The following is a 25,732-nucleotide window of genomic DNA, read 5'->3' on the forward strand; positions in this document are numbered from 1 at the left end:
CTATCTGGGCAATACACATTAAGATACACTAGCCCCCTTTGGGTAGGTCCACACACAGACCCCTCCCAAATTCTAACTGACGGTGGGTGTCACAAGACTGACAACCAAGGTATAGGGGTTAAGTCTACATCACGGCCACGATAAGGGTGTCATACCCCACTTAGGAGGATCTGATCATACCTGAATACCTGTGGGGGTGATACACTAGATGATCTAGGTTCATGGGCAAATCCATAATACAACATGACATAATATAATCAAAGACCAAGAAAAGATTAAAGTGACAAGTGTTTCTAGGTTCACGGCCAAATCCATTACACAACATGACATAATTCATTGATCAGGCCTTCAAAAGACCTTTCTACCCTCCGAAGCCTGTTGAATTGAAGTCTAGGGCATTAAGTGTTCTCCCCGACTTTTTGATTTGAAAATAGGATTATAAAGGTAAATATGATAGATTAAAGGAACTTCAAGTTGTAAAATGAACAATTCTAAGTAAAGTAGATATAGTGGCATATCAATTTCTCTCCAACCTAGTTAGCTAGCGACCTAGATCTACTGTGTTACATGTTCAGCTTTGCCTCTTCAATTTGATGGACCAAGACGAAGAATAGAGCTTTTATGTTCTTGAAGCAGCTCGTCTCCGTGTTGAGCTCAATGGTGAAGTCCAAATCCTTGGCTTTGAAGTTTGAAGAACAAGATGAGAGAGTCTCTCATAATCTCGTCTCTTCTGATCCAAAAAAATAAAAGGCTCTTCTTGTACGTCTTCCCTCACCCAGGTGAAAAAGGTGAGTTAACGTTTGGCATTTCTAGCCACACACATGGTAGAACAGTAGAATTGTAGGAAAAAAGGAGAAAAATGACTTGACTATTATCTTATTATGTTTTCAACTTTGGGTGAAATTGTGTAGGATATGTTGGTGAAATTGATTCAACCAACGAAAGGCAAAATCTCGCCGAGACTTAGCACCTTTACTTTTATATGATTGGCTTGAATAGTTTATTTGGCTTTTCTTATTTGTGCATCATATTGAACTGGCACCATTTATTTATGCTGAATTGGAGTATAAATACTCCTTTTGGGTTGAAATGCAATGGATTTTGGTGGTTCTTCTCTCACTGAGTTTAGACTCTTCCCTTTTTCTCTAATATGTATTCCTAGATTTTGAGCTATAATCTTGCCTTTTTCTTTAGGGTTTTGAGTTATCATATATGAGATATATGTTGTTCACAGGTCAATGAACACTCTACTGAAAAGATTACAGGTTTTCAGGGTGCATTCGACTTGAATTTAGCTTCGTAGACGTAGGTCACTTGATCGAACTCCATGATCAAGTTTTTTATGTTTTTCCCTCTCTTCTCTTCCTTTTATTGCTGCTATTTCTCTATTCCCATAGTTGTCTAGCCCCACACTTTTGTTTTTGACTTTCAATAGTAATTCTCCTCATCCCTAAGATATATATATTTTTTTTGTTTTTTGTATATTGGGTTGATGAAATATGACGTTGAATAGAAAAATATCTTCTCGAAAGCTTGATCTTTGCCTCAAATACCTTCAATTTTGAAATAGAATCAACTAAATTATTAATATGAAAAAGAAAAATCCACTGTGATGTTTCAACTGTAATTCCAGAATCATAATACAAAAGTAAAGGTGGTGGGGCTAAAATCATATCTTGAAGCTCTCTAGTAGATGGTTACAGACTATTATAATGAAATGACTGCAATAGAAGATTTTTGTGGCAACTTCTGTGGCGAGAGATTGGGTGTCAAATTACAGAGTATCGTGGCCTAATTCAATTCAAACGGAATTTCACAGGGATACTGCAGGTCTTCCACGTTTTAGGTTATGATGCTGATTTTCGGTGAACAACTAGTTGCTCTTTTGTTTCTTTGTGATTGAGGACGGTGGTCCCCTTGTTATACAAACTTTGAATCTTTTTCTTCCCCTCACTTTTTTTTTTTAATTTTTTTTATATATAAATGACCTTTTAATTAAAAAAAAAAAAAAATCTATAAACCTATCTATTGGGCGAAATATACTAAACTCTCCATTTCCAATAATTCATAATTTTTTTCTTATAAAAACTTGTACAAAGAGAAAATAATTTTCTCATAAAAACAAAATCATATGCTTCTCATGATAAAAAAAATTTCTCCCGCCTTCCCTCTTCTCTTTCCCCACCCTCTCGAACACCTCTCACCCTGTGAAAGAGTGAGAACCCTTATCTTTTAAAACTGCTGTATGGTCCCTAAAAAGATTGGCTTGACGACTAAATCGTATTGGTAACCCAAAGTTTTGATAAACTTTGAGTTCTCCACCCAACCCAGCTGCTACAATCACAAGGCCCCATGCTGTTGCTTGTATGCAGTTATGCCCATTGCTACTGCCACCATCAACAGAAGACAAAGATGCAGAACTCGAATGTGAATCACCATACTTTACAGAACTGGAAGATGAACTGAACGAGTCACTTGCACTAATCTCTGAGTCTGATCTATCCACTATGCTATTCTTCCCTGGAAGAGATGGTGAATTTCTTCTACCACTGTTGTTGATTGAATCTTCTTGGTTTGAGTTTGAAGCCCCAGAAGGTGGAAGTGGTGGCAGATTTGAACGCTTTGATTGTCTCCTTGATTGCAATGGCACTATTGGTGGTTCGTACTTGGTACAATCAGGCCATGCAATTGCAACAGAAACATCTTTGCAATGGAATTGCTCATAAGAGCTATTAGTTAGTGCAACTTTGTTTTTTCCAGCAGCTGCGTTTTTAGTCTCATCCCTCTTCCATACATATATTTGTGAATCTTCACTTGCACTTATAATATACTTCCCATCTGCTGTGAATGATGCTGATATTTGACTATTTGTATTGCGAAAACCTGTCAATAATCAGTTAATATCTTCGTGATAGTTTTTTATATATAAATTAAATATACGTAGAATTTCACCTGAACTCCAAGAAAATTTTAAAAATTTTATACAATCATGATTGACATAAACAAACCTCTAAATTTTTGAACGATATCAAGACCATCAAGTATTCGGATTCGTGAATCCGCGGAGCTCACTAGCACCTCAGATGGATTATTTGGTGCAAACTGTGGATGAAGAGCATTTATGCAAGAAGCAGCATCTTAGAAATTATTTCTTATCTTAATGCTAAAAAGTACCAAATAAGAAGAAAAAATTCCCTCTAATTTTCTAAGTATAAGAACAGAATAAATTACCTCAAAACCAGTAATCTTTTTGCCAGGAGTCTTCTTTTTAACTTGGATATCTATTTGACCTTTTTGATCTAGTTTAGAGTCTGAATAACCACATAAAATGGAGAGATATCAATATTAACAAATAATTGTAAAGAGTAGTTTAAGTTAGAAGGATAAAATTGATATCATTATATATTCAAACTTCTTATAAGTAACATGTTGGTGATTAAAAATTATGAAGCGCTATGAAAGAAGATACATAAACAACAACATGATACATACCAGTTGTGTCGAATAAACGGCAAGACCCTTTATGTGAACCAACAAACGCACCCTTCAATTAGGAAGAAGCAAATAAGCTCTAAATTTGCACGTAATTCAATCAAATGTTCTTCATGGCCTTTTTTTGGTATCGATTCTCATTCTCTATTCTGTCTATTTAAAGTAAATGAATATAAGAATCCGTTTTTAGTTATATGAAAAATAAATGGGTAACTTTATTTAAAATAAATTATGGAATCAAAAATAAGTTTGGTATGTTCAAAATAATGGATAAAAATGATCATGAAAATTGAGAATATCATTACGGTTTTGAAAAGAGAAAATAAAAGGAGAATAGGTTTTTATAAAAAGAATGTATGTTTACTGTTATATATTCAATTTGCATTTAACTTTTAAGAGGGTGTATAAAAATGAATAGAATTTTTTTTTTACCAATGTGAATTTTAGGGTATTTTTCTATCTTTTTAAAACAAGATTGGAATTTAAAATGAATATTAAAAGCACAAAAATGAGAACAAATTATTAAAAAAAGAAGAAGAGAATGAAAATTGATACCAAGAAAAGCCCTCAAACACAATTATTAAATATAACATGTATATAAACCTGGTCCGTCAGAGTGTAGCAAGTGGCAGTGACCATTTCATTGAGATCAGTCCAATTTTCAACATGGCGGTCTGGTACACTCCATAATCTCACCTTTCCATCTAATGAACCACTGATGAAGTATTTATCATCTATTGGGTTAAATTGTACACAAGTAACTGCCACAGAAATACAAAATTTCATATTAGAATCAGCATATGAAATGAAATAATCAGAAAAAAAGGAACAAAATTTATTTTGTTCAAATTATGACCAAGTCTACTTCACAGACTCCCTGGAGAGGGCACTGTTACTTCCATAGTTGGCATATTGATTCATTTTCACTCCTTGGATTGAAGAGCTCGTTCATTTGAATGTTTTTTCGCATTAGTCTCAATAAAGTTGGTCTTTCTACCAAAAAAAAAAGGAAAATTTTCAGCACTACCCCTTGAGCTACGCGTAAAATTAATGCTAGCCCTGAGTTATCCAATTTATCAATAAAATCTGTTGTACGGTGAAAACGCATAAAAGACATCTCTTGTATTAGGAATCACAATTAAGTGCTAATTTAAACAAGTTAAATATTTCAAAGGGACAATAACAACCTCGAAGAAAACCCTATGCTCGACTTGTTTCTTCGCCTGCTTCAACCATTTATGACTTCTTCCTCTTTCAGCGATAAATCTTCACAAAATTTGGAAGACAGTACATGGATAGTGTTTTTAAACTTAGAATGTGGGGTAAATATGGCAAGTGGATAAATAAAAACTAACTCAAGCCAACGGTGTTAGGCATAAGAGGTCTAACAGATAATTTAGGTGACTTAGGGAGTGACATTAATATTAACGGATAACTCATGGGGTGGGACCGCGAGAAAATGAAATAAAATGTATATATCACTGAAGTATACGTACGTGCATCTTACCATAGTCGTTGTGAACAAACACCTTCAAGCAAGTCTTGCTTTCCATGTTCCATAGCCTAACTGTTTTGTCCATTGAAGAAGAAAGTAAATGCTGCAAAGATTTCTCAAGAACTATTAGTTTCCAATGGTTTTGGGTAATCAAACCAGAACCCTGTTCAAGAAAGGTAAAAAGAATTGGATCCAGATCATCAGCGTCCAAGCAGAGAGGGTGTATTTTTGTGGAGTTCAACTTCAGTGTTGCGCATTAAATGCATGACATTGTGTTGCCAATGGTCGAGATCGAAATCTCGACCCATCTCCCTTTTAACTATCTGCTTTCAATCTCGACTATTGACAATAGGTGCTGCACATTAAATGCGCAATATTCAAGTCAAGCTCGTTTTCGTGGAAGCATGGACGCAGAGGATCTGCACGGACAAAAATTCATATGGATTAGGGTTTAGGAGGAAAGTGATTAGGAGAAGGCTGACCTGAGAGCTTGACCAAGAGAGATCCAAGATATCATCTCGATGACCTTCTAAAGTGCAAACGGGTTTCTCCGACAAGGAGAAGACAGTGTCCGGCATCATCACATAGTCTTGAACAAATCCTTTCCTGTCGCTGGTCGACATCTTCCCTTTCTTCTTCTTCTTCTCCAATGGCATCACATCTTCAAGTGTCAATGATCGATCTTGCTGTTGGTTGCCTCCTCCCATAGAGTTGGTCGGTGTCAAACTGCAACTGGAAGTAGTACTGCCTTCTTCGGGCGTCTTTGACTCCAACAACGACACTGGTTCAGAATCAATCACTTCCCATATATGAATCAACCGATCTTCCCCTGCACTCGCAAGGTAATGTGTATCTAAACTGAACTTAATCGTCCAAATCGAACCCTGGTGCGCTTGAATTTCTTGAGCCATGTATAATCCTGTAAGTTCTTTATAGGGTTTCCCACGTTGATGCACTTTGGTCCATGGTGATTGTGATCGTTGCTCCGATAATGGAGAAGTCGAATTCTCCTTGTCGCCTATCAATCCCTTTATGTTCTTCAACCATGCCGCTCCTCTTCTCTTGCTGTATTTCAAGCTTTTCCCAATGATGGGATTCAGGTTCTGTAGATTTATGCTTACCTTCTTGACTGCTACACCAAGATCTCTAAATACATTCTCTGGATTAACCAAGTCCTTGACGATTGGGGAATACGCTTGGCTTTTCTCGAATTCCTCTCGGGTTAATTCCTTCCCTGTTTGAAGATCACTGACTCTGTTCCACGTTCCGTCATCATCGAATTCGTTGACGATGAAGTGCTTACCACTATCCAGATTCTTTATCAGAAAAAACTTACCATGTTTTCCCTTCAGAGGAGAGTTAAAGCTGTGGCCAAACCCTGAAGCTGTTCGGAGAAGTTGATGTTTCGATTGAACGCCAAGAAGATCCTTCATTCTTCGTTGGGCAAGCAAGGAAGAAGAGGCCACGGATGCATCTGATTTTGATCGAACCAACAATGTGGGTGCAGGAGAGGGTGCTGGTTGTTGTTGTGGTTGACCTTGTGGTTGTGGTTGTGTCTGTTCTGATTGCTTCAATTGCTTTACAATTTCTGCTCCGTGTCGTTTCGAGGCGATCCTGATCGAGCGAGCACGTAGGGATTTGATGGCTTTTATAGAAGGAGCGCCGCCCAAGCCCATGCCTTTAAGGAGCCGCTTGCGGCGTTCCTCGATGGAAATGGACTCTGGTTCTGCCAACCAGATATTGTAATCATCGAACGTTGTAGCCGTTGAGACCGGTGTCGCCGCCGAGGCGATGAGGCCGCGGAATTCCTCCGGTGGTGCTGAGTAACAGGATGCAAAGGACATTCGGCTATCGTCGTAGTCTTCGTCATCGTCATCGTCGGAACCAGAGGAATCCATGTCCATGGCCATAGCAGCGGACATTTGATCAAAGGACTCGAAAAATTGATCATCATCATTTCCCAATTCATCCCAGTTCATCAACATCAATGTCCTATCGGCCATTTTCGTGCATTACCACCAGGGATTCGAAGGAATCGGAGAGAGAAACAAAAAACAAAAACAGAGAGAAACAGAGAGAAACAGAGAGATTTTTCTGCAAATCTGAAAATTTTATTCGTGGAGAGAAGGAGACGTGTTTGAGAGTTGTGCTGCGCATCGAGGTGGAGACGGGGAGGCCTTGAATGTAGGAAGTCAAACAAGGTAAGAAATTTGATCAAATCTATCCGTCCGATTCTTGATCATAGCCATATTGATTCCAATCAGATGAATGGCCCTGCCATCTTAACCTCCAACGACTAACTGTCAACCGTATTCGAACACAATTTGATTGGTCATTGGGAGCATGCGGCGAGGTCCAATAACAATAAGCTTAGAAGCATCAACTACAATGTGATTTTCCATTTTTATCAGGTGGAAAAAATCCAAATCCTATCTGGTATTAGATACGTGGTTCAGTTTTAATTCAAGCCAATTAAAACCGACGATTGGTATATCAATCTGGTTCTCTGATAGAGATCAGGGAGTTTGGGTACAACAAAATGCACTGGATTATTGTCTCGGGCAGACAGAGACAGCTTTAATCGGTTGTCCAGAATTAGTAAAAAATTGAGATGAAACAAAAAGATAAATGGGTCCCACCACTTACTGTATGATGGTCCCCACCTATCCGTCTCTATATTTCTAATTCATTTCTCCCTACTTTTCGTTGCTTGTCTTCGTTATTCACTGCTATACAATTACACAACACACAAACCCTACCGGAGAAGAAACCTCAAAAAAAGAGAGAAAGAAATGAGAAAGCCGGCGCCGGGATCAGCAGCGGCAGCTGCGGCGACTGCGACGATAGCATCTGGGTCGTCGTCAAGTAAGACGCCGTGTTGCAGTAAGGTCGGGCTGAAAAGAGGACCATGGACACCCGAAGAGGATGAGCTTCTCGCGAATTACATCAAAAAAGAAGGCGAAGGACGGTGGCGAACGCTACCCAAGAGAGCTGGGTTGCTCCGCTGTGGCAAAAGCTGTCGTCTTCGCTGGATGAACTATCTCAGGCCTTCCGTAAAGCGAGGTCAGATCGCTCCAGATGAAGAAGATCTTATCCTTCGTCTTCACCGTCTTCTCGGCAACCGGTAAGGAACAAACACGAAGCACCCTTTACTTCTTTCCCCTATCTGCCCCTCCAGTTTCATTATTTCCATCTAATTAAATTTGATTGTGTCTCCATGAAGGTGGTCCTTGATTGCTGGAAGAATCCCTGGACGCACTGATAACGAAATCAAGAACTACTGGAACACACACCTCAGCAAGAAGTTGATTAGCCAAGGAATAGATCCGAGAACGCATAAGCCATTAAACCCTAGTTCTCCCCCACATCATCAAGAACCAGTTGATGCTCGTGCTCCTCCACCTCAACCTCAACTGCCTCCACTACCAAAAATTCCAAACCCTAATCCACATGAAAACCACCTTGAATTTGCTCGTCACGGTGATGGAGAAGTGAATAATTGGCAGAACTCGGATGGTTTGATGATGGGCAGCCATGGAAACAGTAATGATGACGATGATGGCTTGGGAATAGATTACTGCACTGATGATGTTTTCTCTTCCTTCTTCAATTCTCTGATCAACGAAGAGTTATTTGTAAACCAACAACAACAACTCCAGCAGCAGCAGCAGCCACCAACAGATCCTTTAGTTTCCTCTTTCTGGGAAGCTACACTCACATCTTCAGCAACTAATGCTTTCAACAATGAAGATGAACACAAGCGTCTCTTGGATCACATCAACAAGCGTTTCTGAATCGTGGTTCTGCAAAAACCTGTTGTGGAAGTAGATGCTTGAAGTTAAAAGCAGTTTCTTTTTCATTGTTTTTTCTTGGAATGCTGTTATTATGGGCAGACTTTTTTGCTATGCCTATTGTATTTTTCCATGGTATTGTTGGTTTTTCTTGTTGGTGTTTTTATCACTGGTATTGTAATATTATGGCTGTTGCTATAATGCTATGTATGTCGACAAACTATGGAGATTGAAAAGATTACTTATATAAACATAAAATGTGTTTGTGTAAAGTTTCTGTTGTACTTGATCATTTCAAGAAGCTGAAGGCTTACCTTACGTGGGAATCATCTTCCTTTGTTATCTTGGTGCTGCAAACAGCACTTTCCTCGTTGTTCATCATTTCTGTTGAGGTGAGGTTGGAAATCTTCCACTTGCATTTCAGCCTTATGTGTTGAATGGGTAACAGCACAATGAACATAAGAAGAGTGTGTAGGGTTTTGTATGATTTTTATCTGCTCTTCCATTTCTCTGTGAATGCGCATCTGAGTTATTCTTCATCACCATTGAACAAGATATTACGCTTCTAAGCTCAAATTCAAGTGGTTCATCCTATTTGGCACAAAAATTGTCATTCTTGTAAGTAAATAATCAATTCTCTAATCAAAGATCAGAAATTTCAAGTTCAATATTACATTGTAAAGTTATTATTTAGTCATCAAACAAACAAAACGTAGCTATAATTCAATATATTCGTTTAGGATGTTTCATCTAACCAACAAGAAAATTTCTAATTACTCATGATCTTCTACATACATTTTTGCACCTTCAAGACCACGACATATGACTCCAGCATGAACGTCTACATAAAATGTTTCAGATAGAACATGCCATCATGAAATTATGAATATCTGAACACAGAATTTGGAACAATTATTTCTTATTCTCAACAGACGCTTTGAAGACATAATTCTAAGTTTGATGCTTTTTATATGGAACAAAATTTCATCAGCCAAGGAACCAGCACGAAAGAATTTGAATTCAAATGAAACAATAGAGAAAAGAATAGAAAGAAAGGAAAAAAAATTAAGGGTGAAATGATACAAACTTAGTAGCAATCATCATCACCTGCAAGAACAGAAGTCACTAAAAAGATTTGGTCATATATATATGTTCCTCCTCTAGGCAAGCAGACAATGCTGAAAATGAATACTGGTAATAGTATTAATGAGAACATGAAGTGGTATAAATGGAAAGGTGATACTGAGATTTTCCTTAGAGACAGTAATACAGCATTTCACACACTTAGGTCATGATAATTTAATATATCTTGAATCCATTCGAAGGATCATTCTAACAGTTTACTAGAGGAGGACATGGAGTTATTTTAACCTTACATGAGAAACTCCAACTAGTTACATTTATGGCCATTCTTCTTTTAGATGATTGATAGTTTGTTGTTATACATAATAAATGAGTATCCATAAACTTTCTTACTATTCGAGGGTGATGAGCCATGGTTTATCCATAACATAGGTGAGGTTAGTAGAATCTAAAAGTGGAGGGAAAAGTCCTGCAAATGTGAAAAGAAATAATGAAACTTTAAGATAAATTTAGGGTGATCATTCCTTGCAATGCAATATATACTCATGAGTAAGAAGGATTAGAAATATGGTTCTATGATTTTATACAATAATCTAAAATAGTATCTTGAAATTCAAGAAGATGAAAACTGAATAACTACTCATGGACTTAAATGTATAAAAGCCAAAAGTGTGATGATGGTAGTATATATACCATTGAAACCAATCAGACGATTAGGCGGAGCTCTTACCTTGTTTCTTTTTTGATTGTATATACTAGGCCAAGATCCCATTGTTTCTTTGAGTGGTATACTCAAGCAAAGGGGAGAAGAAATGTTGACAAAACTCTTCTGTTGTGCCATCTATGAGTCAAAACACCGAAACTCTTTGTTCTGATTCCATGATTGTTATAAAAGCTCGAGCTGTTAGAAAATGTAATATAAATGAATATATCAACAAATGAAAATACTATAGTCTAGCATAAGACTAGAAGAATCAGACAATGTCAAAACAATGTAATCTTTTAAGGCAAAATATAAAATCAACCAATTGTTGGGTGGATACATACATATCTAATCAACCAATGTTGTCGATGGAATGTTCATCAGGTAAAGGTTTGAAAGATTTTAGGTTGTTGAATTTCAAGAATTTAAGTAAACAAGTGAAAATATGTACTTGTTAAAATTTGGATTTCATGTCTCTTTAAACTTCATATTATCACAATTGCATCATGTTATACAATCGGAGTTCATAGCAGCAGGAAATGGGCAGAAACAAGAGCTAGAATGGCATAATTAAGAACTTCGAACTAGAAAACCTATCGGTCCTACCACGGGAATGGATGGAGAAACGCTGCTGGTGTATAAACATGCATTCTCTATTTTAAGGCATTACCATGGCTGGTTAGTCTAGCAACATAAAGGAATAGCAAACATGACTTTTTTTTTAGGTATATATATGAGATTTAAGCACCTCTCTTCTAGTATTCATAACAGCAGAAAGAGCATTGTTGCCTTTTTCTAAGACAGGAAGAACACAAGGAGAAAACGCTCAGTTTTTTGGGGTTGATGGAGAAACTCTTTGAGCTTCAAAGGGGAAGAACATATCTTGTTTCAACAAAGTGCAAAGATATAATCATGCCCATCACTAAGAGATAGAAATTGCCTAAGATACTTCAGCAAGTGCAACGAAACATAAATATCAAATAGAATCCACTGTGGGAATTTCTACCCAAAAAAGAATCCACTGCCTTGGGAGTGAAATCCACTTCAATTTGGGTTCCATGGTTGATTCCATGTACGTAGTTGGTGTGAAGATTGAGAAGAGTGACTGAATAAAATTATATATTAGATGAAATAGTATACAGAGTCATATATTTTTATAGTTTACATTTATGACATGTGGCTAAATTTCCTTAGTCTCCAGATTCCCCCTCAAACGAGGCTAACTAGCAAGGCCAAGTTTGGAACAAAGTTCTACAAATTCCCGGAGTGCTAAGAGTTTAGTAAATAATCAGCAAGCTAGTTCTTAGAAGACACAAAACGAGGATCAAATGACCCAAAATAACCTTCTCTTGAACAAAGTGATAATTAAGCTCAATATGTTTAGTTTGAGTGTGAAAAATAGGGTTCACCATCATGTGAAGAGCACCGAGATTACAATAGTATAAAATGGTAGGATTGAAACACACCAATATCACCAAGGAAAAAACTGACTTAGGTTAATTCAGTTGTGGTAGATGTTGCCGCCCTAGTCTCGGCCTCAATACTTGATTTAGAGATGGTGGGCTGCTACTTTGCATTCCAAGAGATGCAGTTTGACCCTAAAAAGGTGCAAAATCTGGTTGTAGACCAACGAGATAGGGGACCACTAGCCCAATTGGCATAAAAAATTGCATAAAGTTGTAAAGAGCTCTCACTGTGGATAGGAATCCCATTTCAATAGTCCTTTTGAGACGTCAAAGGATTCTCTTAACTTGAGAGAAATCACTCATAGAAGGGCATGCATAGATTGACAAACAGTACTCACAGCATAGGCCGATAAATTTGGAAGGGTAATTATTGTTGAAGTATATGCAAGTTTGGGCTGTTAAGTGCCATTCTGATGGTATGGTTGAAAGGCTCAAAGCTCGCTTGGTGGCCAAGGGTTATACACAAACATATGGTGTAGATTATTTTGAGATTTTTTCTCCTATGGCTATACTAAATTATATTCGTGTTTTGATTTCTCTAGCTGTGAATTATGATTGGCCTCTTTTTCAACTTGACATAAAAAATACATTCTTATATAGTGATCTTCATGAAGAAGTTTACATGGAGCAACTTCCAGGGTATGTTGTTTAGGGGGAGGACAATGTTCCTATTTGCAGGCTTCATAAAACAATTTATGGACTCAAACAGTCTCCATGAGTTTGGTTTGAAAAATTTAGGAAGACTATGGAGTCTTTTGGATTTGTATAGACTTATTCTGATCACTCTATCTTTGTAGACAGTAGGGTGATTGTGTTGTCATTATGGCAATTTATGTTGATGATATTGTTTTTTCCGACAGTGATGTTGATGCAATCCATAGAGTCAATGCACACTTACAGAAATCTTTCTAAACCAAAGACTTAGGTGATCTATAATATTTCCTGGGGAATGAAGTGATCTACAATAAACAAGGAGTAACTTTGTCACAAAGGAAATATGTGTTAGATTTTTTTACTGAGACTGACATGCTTGCTTTTAAACCTAGCGACATTCCCATGGATCCTCAATTAAAGTTAGGATGTGATGATGTCCATCGTTACAGGAGTTTTATTGAGAAATTTATTTATCTTACTATTACTTGTCCTGATATTTCTTATTCTGTTGGTGTGTTGAGTTAGCTTATGTAGTCTCCTAGGAAGGTCCATTGGGATGCAGCAATGAGAGTACTTCGATACCTCTGCGCTCGAAAAAGGGCTCATCTATCGACCAAATCGGAATATGGACTTGGTTGTCTTTTTATTTATTTATTTATTTTTTATGTAGATTGGGCTGGATCAGTCATTGATAGTCGGTCAACTACAAGTTATTGTACTTTTCTTGGTGAAAATATCGTCACTTGGAAGAGTAGGAAACAGTCCACCATTACTCAATTTGTGTTGAAGCTGAGTATAGGGCTATAGCCCACACTGCTGCTGAATTGATGTGGCTTCGTTCATTATTAAGGAAATGAAATTTCCAGTTTCTGCCCCTATGAAAATGTTTTGTGATAATCAAACAGCCACTGACATTGCTAGTAATCCAGTGTTCCATGAGAGGACGAAACATATAGAGGTAGGCTGTCACTTTGTGTGTGATGTAGTCAAGAAGAAGCTTATAGCGATTCCTTTTGTGAGCTCTACTGACCAACTAATTGATTTGTTCACCAAAGCTATGTTCAGACCAAGTTTTCAATCTATCCGTTGCAAGTTGGGCATGGGAGATTTGTATGCTCTAGCTTGAGGGGGAGTGTTGAAGTATACGCAAGTTTGGGCTGTTTACTGTTCACGTGAGCAGTAAAAACTGTTTTTACTGTTCACTTGAACACAATATTTTTCTAGTGATGCTACTTTACTTTCTATTTCTAATGTAGGAGTCTTGCTACATAAGTTTTGGGAGTTTCTACAAATCATAGTTTTTATTTTGGTGGTAGTTTCTATTTTCAAAACTTTATATTTAAGGAGATAGAAAATTACTAAAATTGTAATTTTTTTCCCTCCTTTAGAGGATAGTTACTTGTCTCTCAAGTTATATTATATTCATTAGAAGTTATAAATAAAATGGCTCTATGATTCTAGACTCTTTAGCTAGACTCGTAGGCCTCTTTTGCTGGTTCTTCATCTTTATTTTATTCTTCTTCTTCTCTCTTTCATTTGTTTAAGTTCAGCTACTGTTTGATTATTTAAAGTTTTTTTTTTTTTAATAATTATAAAATACTGTAACCCACCAACAATACTACATAAAGAGTAACATCAATAAATTTCTCAGAAGAAGCATGTATCCAAAGAGGTCCGTGGAAACATAGGTGTGGACACTATTTTAACATCCTCCATATGTGCACGTCGAAAGAGATCAATGGCATAGTTTAGTTGAGAAAGAAACAATCCCAAAGAGGTTTTAGTAACCTCAATGCCAAGGAATAATGTAGGTCTGCGAAGTCATTTGTAGCAAATGGAGCTCCCAAGGTGGAGATGAAAGAGTTGAAGAAACTCGGATCATTCTCTGTTGACACAATATCGATAATGTATAAAAGCATCAACAAGATACGACCATCAGCCCGATACACAAAAAAAGAGCTATCAAACGAGCTACAAAGAAACCCAAAGTCAAGAAGGAATTGACTAAATCGATCAAATCAAGCACACAATGCTTGGCACAACTCATAAAGAGATATGTGAAGCTAACAAATATAACTTGGGCACGAGAAATCAACAAACCTAGGGAGTTAACACATAAAGACAAGAATGGACAAATTTCCATGCATATATACTCAACTTTCCTTGGACATCCCCCTTCTCATGGGTAACACAACATTTGAATTCCAAATCCTACCAGAAAAAAAAAAATAAAAATAAAAAATAAAAAAAAAACATTTGAATTCCAAAGGTTTAATAAAAGTAATCTGTAAGAGCAAACATCTGTATTCCCAGAGTGTCTTGGACGCACCAAGGAAACAGAGATTGCTTCAAGGTGTTTGGATGTATCATTGAGAAAGTACATTGAAGGAGAATGCAACTTCATCAACTAAGACAACTTAAAGAGACTTTGGAGAGACTCTCTACTACCAAAAATCTTGTTGAGCTCAGGGTAGTTCCTTTTGGTTCATGATCTTGAACATGAGTTGACTCTAACCTAGAGTTGACCTTATTTAGACTGATTCATAGTCTTGAGCATGAGTACTTTAAGGGGTCTTGTGTGCTTTCTCTTGAGTATATATATATATATATGAGCTGATTTCTTGCAAATTAAAGAATCAGACACAAAGTCTAGCCTACATAAAAAGACCTTTTCCGTGGTCTTTCAAAAGTATAAAAGGAATACTTGATGAGTATGCCTTTTATAAAAGAGGAAAAAGAAGAAATGACAAAAAGGAAGAAGTATAAATGGCATATATCTACTTCTTCTGTTTTTTGTAAGAAGTTGAAAATCTTCATTTATGAACTTGAATGAAATACAAACACACACCAAAGAAAAGAAAGAAATACAAAAAAGATAGATGTATGAAAACACAAGGTTCGAGTGGAAATTTGACCAAATGTCGTATATGCAATAGACAACGTCATCTAGGCTGAGGAATGTGTCAAGCCCAATAAATCCTCAGAATAAAGGGGACTATAACAACCACAACAACAATTAAGAACTGCAGAAAATAGGTGATACTAATAATTTTTCTTTTGATACTTACATGATATATGCATTGACAATTATGATTTCCAACTTCTTTTTTTTCATTTTTGCCTGAACAAGGTTATGACACTATTGAGTTGAAATTGAATAGTTTTCTTGGTGAGAATGATCTAGTTCAGTCATGAGATGTCTTCTTGGTATTCCTTAGGGTCAAATCTGTTGAGGGATGAGCCAATTCCAAGCAACAAAAAAATTACCATTGAAGTAAGAAAAGAAATGATAGTAATGCAATCATAGTAGTTGAAGAATTTAATGTGGAAGAATTAACTACTGATCATGAAGATAGCTAACATTCTTATCTAACAGTAATCCTCCAGTCCAGAAGAAGTGCCAAACGCCCCAAACCTAACGGTCTCGTTAGTTCAGTTGGAATGACAGATAAGAGATTTCAGATAAATAGATAGATAGAGATCGATTGAATCGAGAGAATTTCAAATAAACAAGTGGGTTGGTTGACCTATTTAGTTCCTTGAATTTGAAGGTCATTTTATGTACTTTTTTGAAAGTGAGAGTGCAGGAGTGTCGCTTTACAAAATCACCATAGCTTTCACTGGAAATTTGATTGGAATATTATATAGTGGAGTGGGTGGGAAGAGAATACTATAGACCTAAAATGAATTAGGGATGTCAATAAAACCATGTCGCTCCAACAAACCGGCCCAAATCTACCCTAAGCCCGATTCGAGCCTGGAGCCCTTTTTATCCCGGAGGGCAGGTTTGGGTTACAAAAAACTAGCCTTGATAAGGTTGGATAGGGTTTGGGTTTCAAACCCGGCTAGTCCTACTTATCCTATATTAAATTATTCAAAGTAAATTGGACATAAATTGAGTTTCGATAGTTATTTAACCATATCTAATTAACAATTACAATACATTAGTTTAGTTGACAAACACTAATATTTCATAACTAAGAGGCCAAGAAGTCAAACCTTTTTGGAATAACCAAATTCATGCATTTGTTTTTTTGTTTGAGAGCTAAAATCAGGGTGATTCAGGGTAGAATAGGGCTAACCCAACTCTTTCAGGGTAAATTAGGTTTGGTCGGGCTTAGGCAAGGTAGAGTTTGGGTTTGGGTTCTCAAACCTTGGCAGGGTTTGGTATGGAGGTCTAAGTTCTAAGAATAGGATTACGTTTAGACTAATCCAACCCAACCTGGCTCGTTGACACTCCTAAGAACAAGCACACACTCACATGTCCATAGCCTAATTTATAGAGGTTTGCCCTTTCCCACTCAAATTTTTTCCCCAAGTCTAATTGGTGTGGTTGGGTCTCATTTTGAGATGAGATGTTTATCTCGATTGTTTGGTGTGAATTTCTCCCTCTTTCCTAAGGATAATGAAATTAGATTCCTATTTGAGTCCATAGAATTTCTTGACCCAGTTTTTTTGGTCCCTATTCTAGAGAGACCCACAACCCCATAAAGGGCATTCAATGTTGTGTTTCATCAAAGGGACCCACACTAAATTGTCATGCCTAATTTACATTTCACAAGAAGCATATGTTAGAGAGACTATCCTTATCTATCCCAAAAGTTTTTCCATGACCAATTTATATATAATTGGTCATACCTTAAAATAATAATAATAATAATAGAAGTAAAATAAAATCAGTACAAAAAAAATAGAAGTTGATGTACGATGATAAGAGATGGATCCATCAAATTTAAAGAAAACAAGATTTGAAAATCTAACAGATGATAAATAAATAGACATTCAACTCCAAGGAATGGTTTTGTTGGTGAGTTTCGAATCTTTTCTAAGTCACAAATGGATCTCTACCTTATATTATGTAATATCCTCATCTCTAATACATAACAAGTCCGTGCTTTGTGAAATACGCAAATAGTACTGTGATCTCCATCATCGGTGTTCAACAACCAACACCACTACCCAAAAAAGTTAGGTCAATTACCCAAAAGGGGAGCAGTCTTTCCTTTTGCTCCACTGATCCTACCAAATGAATATCACTCCAAAGGCTTTAGAAAAAGGTTTGTCAATGTATGAATTTTCCTGGGAAACCTCGTACCTACTAGTCCTCTCATATTTATTTTTCACTTTTTATCTTTCTAGTAAAGCAAACACATGAAACAAATGACCCGATCTTAGTTCGATCAGCCATAAGTCAAAGTCAAAAACTAATCATCCAATTGTTGAAACGGTCTAATTTTTTGACCGTTCGTTAGTTTTATCTAAGATGGCCCAGGGCCACACGATCTTGATTTTTCATCTAATGTTCCACGTGAACATTCAGTTTGAAAAATGACGGGCACAGCGCGTAACGACTATTAGGCGAGACCAGGCCTCGTAGGCAAAATCAATCATTTTGTGGTTCTCGAAGGTAATTCTGAAATTCGAAAATGACCATTAGGTACTTTTAATCTACTAAACTACCCCACCTACACCTAATCCATTGGACTCATAAAACGTACGGAAGCCTCCCTTGATTCTCATATTTCCTTTTTGGCAATTATTAGTTCTTCAAATCTCAAAGGTTTCGATGTTCCAAGGAAATTTTTCAGTGCTACCCTCGTTAGAGTTATTTTTTAAAAGCGATACTATCCTCCTGCGATAGGGTGGAAGGGATCGTCCAGTGCTGATGCTGGGGATCGTACTTGCTCTGAGCTCTAAAATATATCTGAACTTTTTACTGCTGGAAGCAGCACTGCTCTCAAACAAAATCAGAGTGAAAATATATCATTAATACCTCTAAATGTTTGTAAATGTTGACGTAAACAAGTTAAACTTTTCTAAAAGACAAGAATAACAAACCTTGAATAAAAAGCCTTACGCTCATCTTGTTTTTTCATCTTCATTTTTCGTTCGTAATTTGTTCTTCTTTCAATCGTAACTTCTCACAAAGTACAGGAGACATGGTTTGTTAGTAGTTTTTTAGGTAATATTAGAAATGAATAAAAAAAAAACTGAGACTAACGGTATTAGTAATAGGGGATCTGACTTATAAATAGGGTAACTCTGGGGGTATTAATATTAGAGGTAGCTCAGGGGATGGAACTGAAAATCTCCCATATTTTAACCCCCCCCCCTGGACATTTTTGCCTTGTTGAACTGCCTTGGTTGAAAGTGTTTTCGTTTCACATCTATTGTAGAAAAACAGAGTTATCAAGGGAGAATTGCTTTAGAGATGGCTGATCATGAGGCACTTTTTCATGAAAAGAATGAATGGGTGTTCATGTTCCTGAAACATCCTTTAAAGGTTTACATAATTGATCTATTATTTACTAAAGTTAGTCATAAACAGGGATTTCTCTTTTCATTTGTTGTATAATCACCTAAAATACCAGACAGAGCATGGAGAGAGAGGCCCAGCTCCAGAAACACACCAAAAAGTTGCTTTTGTTCCTCTAAAAGTAATCCATAATGACCAACTTTCAAGCTCTATTGATCTCTTCAAATCCAAAAGTACAGAGAAGAAAATGAAGAGATTATCATTACAAGTTTTGTGATTGTCTTCGTGGGAGTAAGCATGAGTTTAATTGATCCGTTAATCATTAACAAAACGGGAATGAAGAATGCAAGAACAAGGCACCACAAGCAGAGTAACTAAAACAAAGAAAGTTTCTCTTCTATAATTCAATTAGATATAGAAATGTAAGCATTTGGCATTCTTAAGAAAAAGAAATTCAGATGAGGATAAGAAGTACAGGCTAGCTATCAATTTCAACATGGATGGAAAGAACGAACTGACCAGTTCTCTCTGTTCTTCTCATTTTGAGGTGCTGATTACTGAAACCACCATTAAAATTCATATCAAGTTAAGCAAACAGCAGAAGCAGCAGAATACAGGAGTTCATGTTGGTAGTAGACTCACCTGAGAAGCTCGATGAAATCAAGGCTCAAGAGCATGAAATGGAAAAACCCATGGAAGAATTAATGGTGGAATGTGAGGTAAGGAGAAGGGTTGAAGAAAGTTTCGTGTAATAGCATCAAAATTCTACGTGAGGAAGAGAGGGAGAGAGAGAGGGCTAGTCACATGCGCAAAACGTAAGAGAAGAGGTGTGTTTGGAGGCTTAAACTAGAGAATAGTGTCTTCTATTATACGTATGCTTTCATTTTAGTTGTTGTTTGTTTGGATTGACTGGTAGCTACATTCCATTACACCATTTTCTGTGTTTGAGATGGACTTACAGAAGGGACCATATATGGGCTGGTCAGCCTTCTCCAACCAAACATTCCAAACTCTTTTAAACAGTCATCTTTGTAAGTTAGACAAACCAAACGTTCATTTCTACTTCTCTCCTCTGCCCTTCTTTGCTCAGACTTCAATGAAGAAGACATGTTTTTAATGTTGGAGAAAAATTTTATCTTTTTCCAGTGAAGCTATATATGGGTTTTTTTCTTTTGGGGGTAGAAAGTGAAGCTATGGGGTTACTGTTATACATATGGGTTGTGAAGTACCAAACTCCCAGGGCTCTGGGAATCGAACAGGTTATGAGAAAAGTACTTTTATGGTCTGTTCATTTTTTTTTTTTTTTTTTTTTGGTAGAAATGGTCTGTTCATTCTGAGTTCAACTAACAGAAATGCCCTTTCTTCCCCAAGTTTGATCTTGGATGGACCAGGGTTTTCAGGATTGATTGATTTTATTTCATTATTTTTTTTTATGGACCATGGTTTTCCGGGTTTGATAGATCAGTTCAGATCTGCCATTTTTGTGTGTGTGATATGGTAGCTTTATTAATAATTAAAAACAAAAGAGAATTTGTAAGTAACAGTATTAAAATAAATTTTCCACAGGTCGTAAAGGATCCCCAGGACGAATTGCCATTTTCAGTGGCAGACGCTTAAGATTTTGTCACGTATACAAATCTCGGAATGTGTCAATTGAAGTGTGAGGGTTTAATTGTAAATATAACTTCTTCTTTTTACACTAAAAGTTTTTTGATTTTGTAAATTTACAAAAGAACCGCTGATTCTACCAAACTTAATTCGCTTATTCACGAGCCTTAGATCGAGTGAGATCTTGGAATTATGAAACCTTTCATCGGCGGAAAGATCCAAATAGGAAGGCAATGAAAGAGACGAGGAAAGCGGCGGCAATTGATGGTGAGATGAAACTTATTCTGGCACCTGAAGTAGGGTTCGGAATAAGCTCAGGTGTTGGAATAAGTTCCATTTTGCCATCTATTGCCGCTGCATTCCTCATCTCTTTCATTGCCTTCCTATTTGGATCTCTCCGCCATGAAAGGTTATATTATTCCAAAATCTTGCTTGATCTAGGGCTTACGAAATGAGCGATTCAAATTTGGCAAAATTAGGGTTGTTTTTGTAAATTTGCAAAATAAATAAGCTTTTAGTGTAAAAAAATGAAAGTTATATTTACAATTAAATCCATGCACTTTCAATTTATACCGTCCGATTGTAATTTGTACATGTGACCAAATCTAGAGTATCTTTACTAGAATGACTTTACTTTTCTAGTAAAACAGAGCTCCATGTCAAAGCCTTAGTTCTTTTTTTTTGGCCAAATTTAACTTCTTCTTTTCTTTTCTTTTTTTTTTTTATTTTTTATTTTTATTGAGGTTCATCCGGGCCAGCTTGCGCGCACCACGATTACATCCTCAAATTAATGCCGCCCCATGGGAGGTAGGCCCATCTAATTCTCGATTGTCCATACCTCCCTAGTTCTTCTCTTCAGCGCGGGGTAGAGCAGCTTGGGTTGAGCCTTTAACCGGTTTACTAACCCATCATTGGCACGGCCTTAGTTCTTGACTAAGCCAATCACGCCGGCATTTAGCACTTATTTGCACTAAATCAGTCAAAAACCCAACTAGAGAGATAGAAGAAAGCTTAAAACTCAAAAAGAACCTTGAGAAAACTTGTATTAATTTTTTTTTTTTTTTTTTTTTTGGTAAACACGAACTTGTATTAATCACTTGTTTGATGCTTTGTACAAATGAATCTCTCTCTTATTTATAAATGAATTATGATTTTGTACGAGTATCTATAATCTAATGGTTGAGAACATTCTAGTAGATCTAAATATTTCTAGGGACATTTCTAGAGACGAAATATTTTATAGTTATAAAAAACCTCTAAAATCTCCCTCCTTTCTAGAATTGAGGTTAAGTGTAGCCCATTAGTATCATTTTTAAGTTGAGCTAAGCCATATATGATCCATTAGTATAACACCATTGGGCTCATGATAATTTGAACCGTATCAAACAGCTCTAGCCATATCAACTCCCATTCCATCTTTGCAGCAAAACAAGAGATGCTTCCTCGGTTCCTCTTTACCTAATTTGATGCTGAGGAAGGAGAAAAAGCAAAACGCCAGACGCTGAACTCACTATTATCACTATTATCTTCCATTGCTTGAGCTCCGTCTTCCTCAAAATCAAAGACGCGTCACGAACACCACAAGGGCAAAAAGAAGAGAGAAGAGAATTGGGCTTTTTACCTCTTTTTCTCTTCTCTTCACCCCCACACGTTACACATCTGTCGTGCAATTTCAGAATAGTTTTCCTATTGTAAGATTTCATCTAATTTCTCAACCAAGGGAAAAATATTGCCGAAGCCTTTGAAATCATGCAAGTTCAATTGAAATTCAGAATTTCCAACAATTATTCCTCCCCCATAGTGAGTATGAACACATGAAAATAAATCGGTGAGTTTCTATAAGACGAAAACGTACACACCGATTCAAGATAACTTTGTTTTCCACCCCAAAAATCGTTCATGCGAAACTCAACTTGTATAGCAAGGAAATCATAAAAAACGATTCAAGAAAACTTTGTTTACCACCCCAAAAATCGTTCATACCAAACTCACTTATATAGCAAGGAAATCGAATTGATTTGTTCTTTAACTCGGGAAAGAAAAAAAGAAAAAAGAGAACTCCAGACATAACAAAATTCCAAAATTCATATTTTGTAAACAAAAAGAACTACCACAGAACTGGGGCCAATCCCTATATAATTAACGGAATAAGAAGTCACTAAAAAGAAGGATGCAGAAAACAGGCCAAGCCTCTCTAGCCATTACTGTCCCCGGTGGTGAAGTAAACTCCTCTTAACGGTTGGCCTTTGCAACTCGCTCAATCTCGTCCTTCTTCTTGATGGCATAACTGTACAGCATAGAATAGTTAGTTATTCATAAGAACAAACACCTTTCTAGACTTAAAATACCAGTTGGGATCACCCAAGGGTGAAGTTGATGGGGGGCATAACCAAGTCTTGGTTCATGGCAATCTGCAGAGGTTAGGGATACGGCTCCTATACCCTGCATATAACCACCCCACCCCATCTCACACCAATTACATGATCTAGCAAATAGGGGCAGCTGGAAAAATTTCTTCTTTCTTTACCTGTTGGATGACCCCTTGGCAGCATTGATGAGCTCATCTGCCAAGCATTCTGCAATGGTCTTGATATTCCTAAAAGCACTCTCACGAGCACCAGTTGTAAGAAGATATATTGCTTGGTTAACACGTCTCAGAGGAGATATATCAACAGCCTGACGCCTCACCACACCAGCTGAACCAATTCGAGTTGCATCTTCTCTTGGCCCACTACAGAAAAGAAAAAAAAATACCAAGATGAAAATCTACAATACAGTTAAATTATATAGAGCAATGCACAAAAATGCAGAACTTCTTTCTATGTACCTGTTGATAACTGCATCAACAATCACTTGAATGGGGTTTAAATCAGTGAGGAGATGGATGATTTCCATAGCATGCTTGATAATTCGAACAGCCATTAGTTTTTTCCCGTTGTTTCGTCCGTGCATCATTAGAGAATTGGTCAGCCTCTCAACAATGGGGCACTGGGCCTTCCTGAATCTCTTGACAGAGTATCTCCCTGCTGTGTGTGGTACATAGGTGGCATGCTTGCTTGGACTGACACCAATGTAATCCTGCAAAGAAATATCCTGGACCTGCATAATATCCAAAGAATTAAATCAAAGTTCAGATGAATTACAATTTACAACAAGGATTAAAACCAGAAGAAATTCATATGTTAGCAAATTTTCTGGTTTGTTCAGAGATGGTCAAGATTCTAGTCACTGAATTGTGCAGCTGCAAACTTCCTAATCAGTTTCAACATAGTCAAGATTCTCGTAACTGGATGTAAAGCATATCTGTCATCAACCCTTATTGACCAATTTGAAGTTTTTCTACTTTAAACATAGTTAAGATTCATGACAACAGAACCTAATGCAGTCCCTCTTACAACTCTTTTAGACCAACTTTTAGAATGTATTTTATACTGGTGCTTCATCCAGTCAAGTTCCACCAATATAATCAGCATACACAACAACACCCAAAGATCATCACAAGCATAGTTGAAGTTGAAATCTAGGGTCCAAAAAATAAAAACCTAAAATAAGACCTAAATACAATTTTTTCCTTTCTTCCTTTATCACCATGAGATACCATATGCTGCCAGTACGAACTGGTATTCCAGATACTCTTGGAAGGGCAGGAAGAAACATATAGAGTCATTGTCAAACACATGTTCACATCTAAGCTTGGTTTCCCCTGTCATCTCAAGTTTCCATAAGACCATTAAAATGAGGAGATTGTAAGAACTTCTCTAAAGTTATCATGCATCCATTTTTTCCCGATTTTAATTCATCTGTTCAAACCCCCCCCCCCCCCCCCCCAACAATGTAGATGCACTCAACTGCAATGGAGAGAACTTGTAATCATGGTAATATGAAATAGGAAAAGAATCTACATTTTCAGGAATTGAAAATCAGGATTGGAACTTCCTTAAGAAGGTCCCCAAACGGAACAAGTGCAATGTCAAATAGGCAAATCACCACCACTAGTTAACAAGCAATTCAAATATAATTGCATACACAGAAGGAGATTGTACATTGCAGAATAATCAGTACTCTTCCGCTGAGAAGAGAGATACAAAAAACCTGACTTACACAGAAAACAGACTTTAGCTTTGGAATCCTAGAATAATAGTATTGTCAAATTCTTCTCCAGAACGGATAATAAATAGAATTATTCAGTTAAATATCCAAAAGTTGAACAAAATCTCCGTCGAGACTCGGAACAACGAAGTGAATCAATGGGAGTAGGAAACGCAATGCAAAAGGACGAAAATACAACCATAGTAATCAATATCGGATCTTAAGAGTCACAACAGCAAAGCTGGAGATGTATAATAGAAAATACGGTAATGATGTTACGATACTAGGAATGGATTTAAGCTTGGATTACAGCAGTCAGTATATCTCACGATATGCCTAATTAAAAAGAACGAAATAGTGCTTAACATATAATTTCGAACTAGATCCATAGAATGAAAAGCAAGAAACAGAATAGTGCGAACTGAGATTTATTGAAACTTCAGCGAATTCTCACAAACAGGAAACTTCGCCATTAGCTTTAGAGTGAGAAAAAAAAATACAGAGCGAGAGAAATATTGCTGCATATATCATTCATAGTGATCCAGAAAGCATCTAACAGAAGTTGCAGGACAAAACTAGTCGAGGACGATCAGAGGAGACAAACCTGCACTTCTTCGAAAGACCATCTGTTGAAAAGCTTAACTTCCGGAACGACCACAGCCATGATCGCCGATGCGAAGCAGAACTTCTGAGTCCAGTAAAACCCTAAAACGGCCCACTCACTTCGGAAGAGAAATAGACTGCAGGGGTTCTAAACATGATATATAACCATAACCCTAGGTTCCAAAGTGTTGTTAGTTACCCAGAATACCCCAAAACTGAAAGATGCTATTCGTGTGAGCGAGATCCGAAGGTAATTTTATTTTAAATGACCAGATTACCCTCGTTCCCTTCGTTTTGCCTTTTCAAGTGCTGATGAGATGATACTGAATTTATTTACCAAAAAAATAGTAAAGTAAATCTTAAGACCCCAAAATAACTTTGTTGATTTAAAATTTAACCCCAAAAAAATAGTGAAATAAATCTTAATACCCCAAAATAACTTTGTTGATTTAAAATTTAATATAATCCTATAATATTTGTTTTTGTTATTAG

At 36.8% G+C, this 25,732-nt stretch overlaps 3 protein-coding genes and 1 long non-coding RNA gene across 4 annotated transcripts; 1 reads left to right on the plus strand and 3 right to left on the minus strand.

Annotated features, from left to right (window-relative positions):
• Positions 1-2,200: 2,200 nt before the first annotated feature.
• On the minus strand, positions 2,201-6,990 carry LOC149001317 (uncharacterized). Its single transcript, XM_089137013.1, has 7 exons — positions 5,470-6,990; positions 5,000-5,090; positions 4,096-4,253; positions 3,493-3,544; positions 3,232-3,311; positions 3,009-3,102; positions 2,201-2,883 (listed from the first exon to the last, which is right to left on the minus strand). Exons 1-7 carry the CDS (start codon positions 6,988-6,990, stop codon positions 2,201-2,203), a joined length of 2,679 nt encoding a protein of 892 aa, XP_088993139.1.
• Positions 6,991-7,779: 789 nt separating this feature from the next.
• Positions 7,780-9,097, plus strand: LOC149001318 (transcription repressor MYB5-like). The gene is made up of 2 exons (XM_089136500.1): positions 7,780-8,111; positions 8,211-9,097. The coding sequence occupies exons 1-2, from the start codon at positions 7,780-7,782 to the stop codon at positions 8,779-8,781; spliced, it is 903 nt and encodes a 300-aa protein (XP_088992626.1). The 3' UTR covers positions 8,782-9,097.
• On the minus strand, positions 8,712-19,766 carry LOC149001319 (uncharacterized). Its single transcript, XR_016170158.1, has 5 exons — positions 19,583-19,766; positions 19,460-19,497; positions 10,592-10,762; positions 9,093-9,369; positions 8,712-8,800 (listed from the first exon to the last, which is right to left on the minus strand). It is a non-coding gene; the product is annotated as an uncharacterized LOC149001319 (long non-coding RNA).
• Positions 19,767-22,615: 2,849 nt separating this feature from the next.
• Positions 22,616-25,378, minus strand: LOC149001320 (small ribosomal subunit protein uS7). Its single transcript, XM_089138156.1, has 4 exons — positions 25,242-25,378; positions 23,376-23,647; positions 23,076-23,279; positions 22,616-22,835 (listed from the first exon to the last, which is right to left on the minus strand). The coding sequence occupies exons 1-4, from the start codon at positions 25,299-25,301 to the stop codon at positions 22,781-22,783; spliced, it is 591 nt and encodes a 196-aa protein (XP_088994282.1). The 5' UTR covers positions 25,302-25,378; the 3' UTR covers positions 22,616-22,780.
• Positions 25,379-25,732: the final 354 nt, after the last annotated feature.

This window comes from Hakea prostrata, chromosome 10 (genome assembly GCF_041222555.1).
Source record: "Hakea prostrata isolate BN-2017 chromosome 10, UWA_Hpros_2, whole genome shotgun sequence".
Taxonomy (NCBI): Eukaryota; Viridiplantae; Streptophyta; class Magnoliopsida; order Proteales; family Proteaceae; genus Hakea; species Hakea prostrata.

Bases quoted from the DNA above. Each gene is read 5' to 3' on its own strand.
- LOC149001317 (XM_089137013.1), bottom strand. From the start codon at position 6,990: ATGGCCGATAGGACATTGATGTTGATGAACTGGGATGAATTGGGAAAT. The intron at 3,103-3,231 runs GTAATTTATTCT...CTTCATCCACAG, and splicing joins AAAAGATTACTGGTTTTGAG to TTTGCACCAAATAATCCATC. The intron at 2,884-3,008 runs GTTTGTTTATGT...GATTATTGACAG, and splicing joins TATCGTTCAAAAATTTAGAG to GTTTTCGCAATACAAATAGT.
- LOC149001318 (XM_089136500.1), top strand. From the start codon at position 7,780: ATGAGAAAGCCGGCGCCGGGATCAGCAGCGGCAGCTGCGGCGACTGCG. The intron at 8,112-8,210 runs GTAAGGAACAAA...GTCTCCATGAAG, and splicing joins CACCGTCTTCTCGGCAACCG to GTGGTCCTTGATTGCTGGAA.
- LOC149001320 (XM_089138156.1), bottom strand. From the start codon at position 25,301: ATGGCTGTGGTCGTTCCGGAAGTTAAGCTTTTCAACAGATGGTCTTTC. The intron at 23,648-25,241 runs GTTTGTCTCCTC...GATATTATGCAG, and splicing joins GGTCTTTCGAAGAAGTGCAG to GTCCAGGATATTTCTTTGCA. The intron at 22,836-23,075 runs GTAAAGAAAGAA...TATGCTGTACAG, and splicing joins GCCAAGGGGTCATCCAACAG to TTATGCCATCAAGAAGAAGG.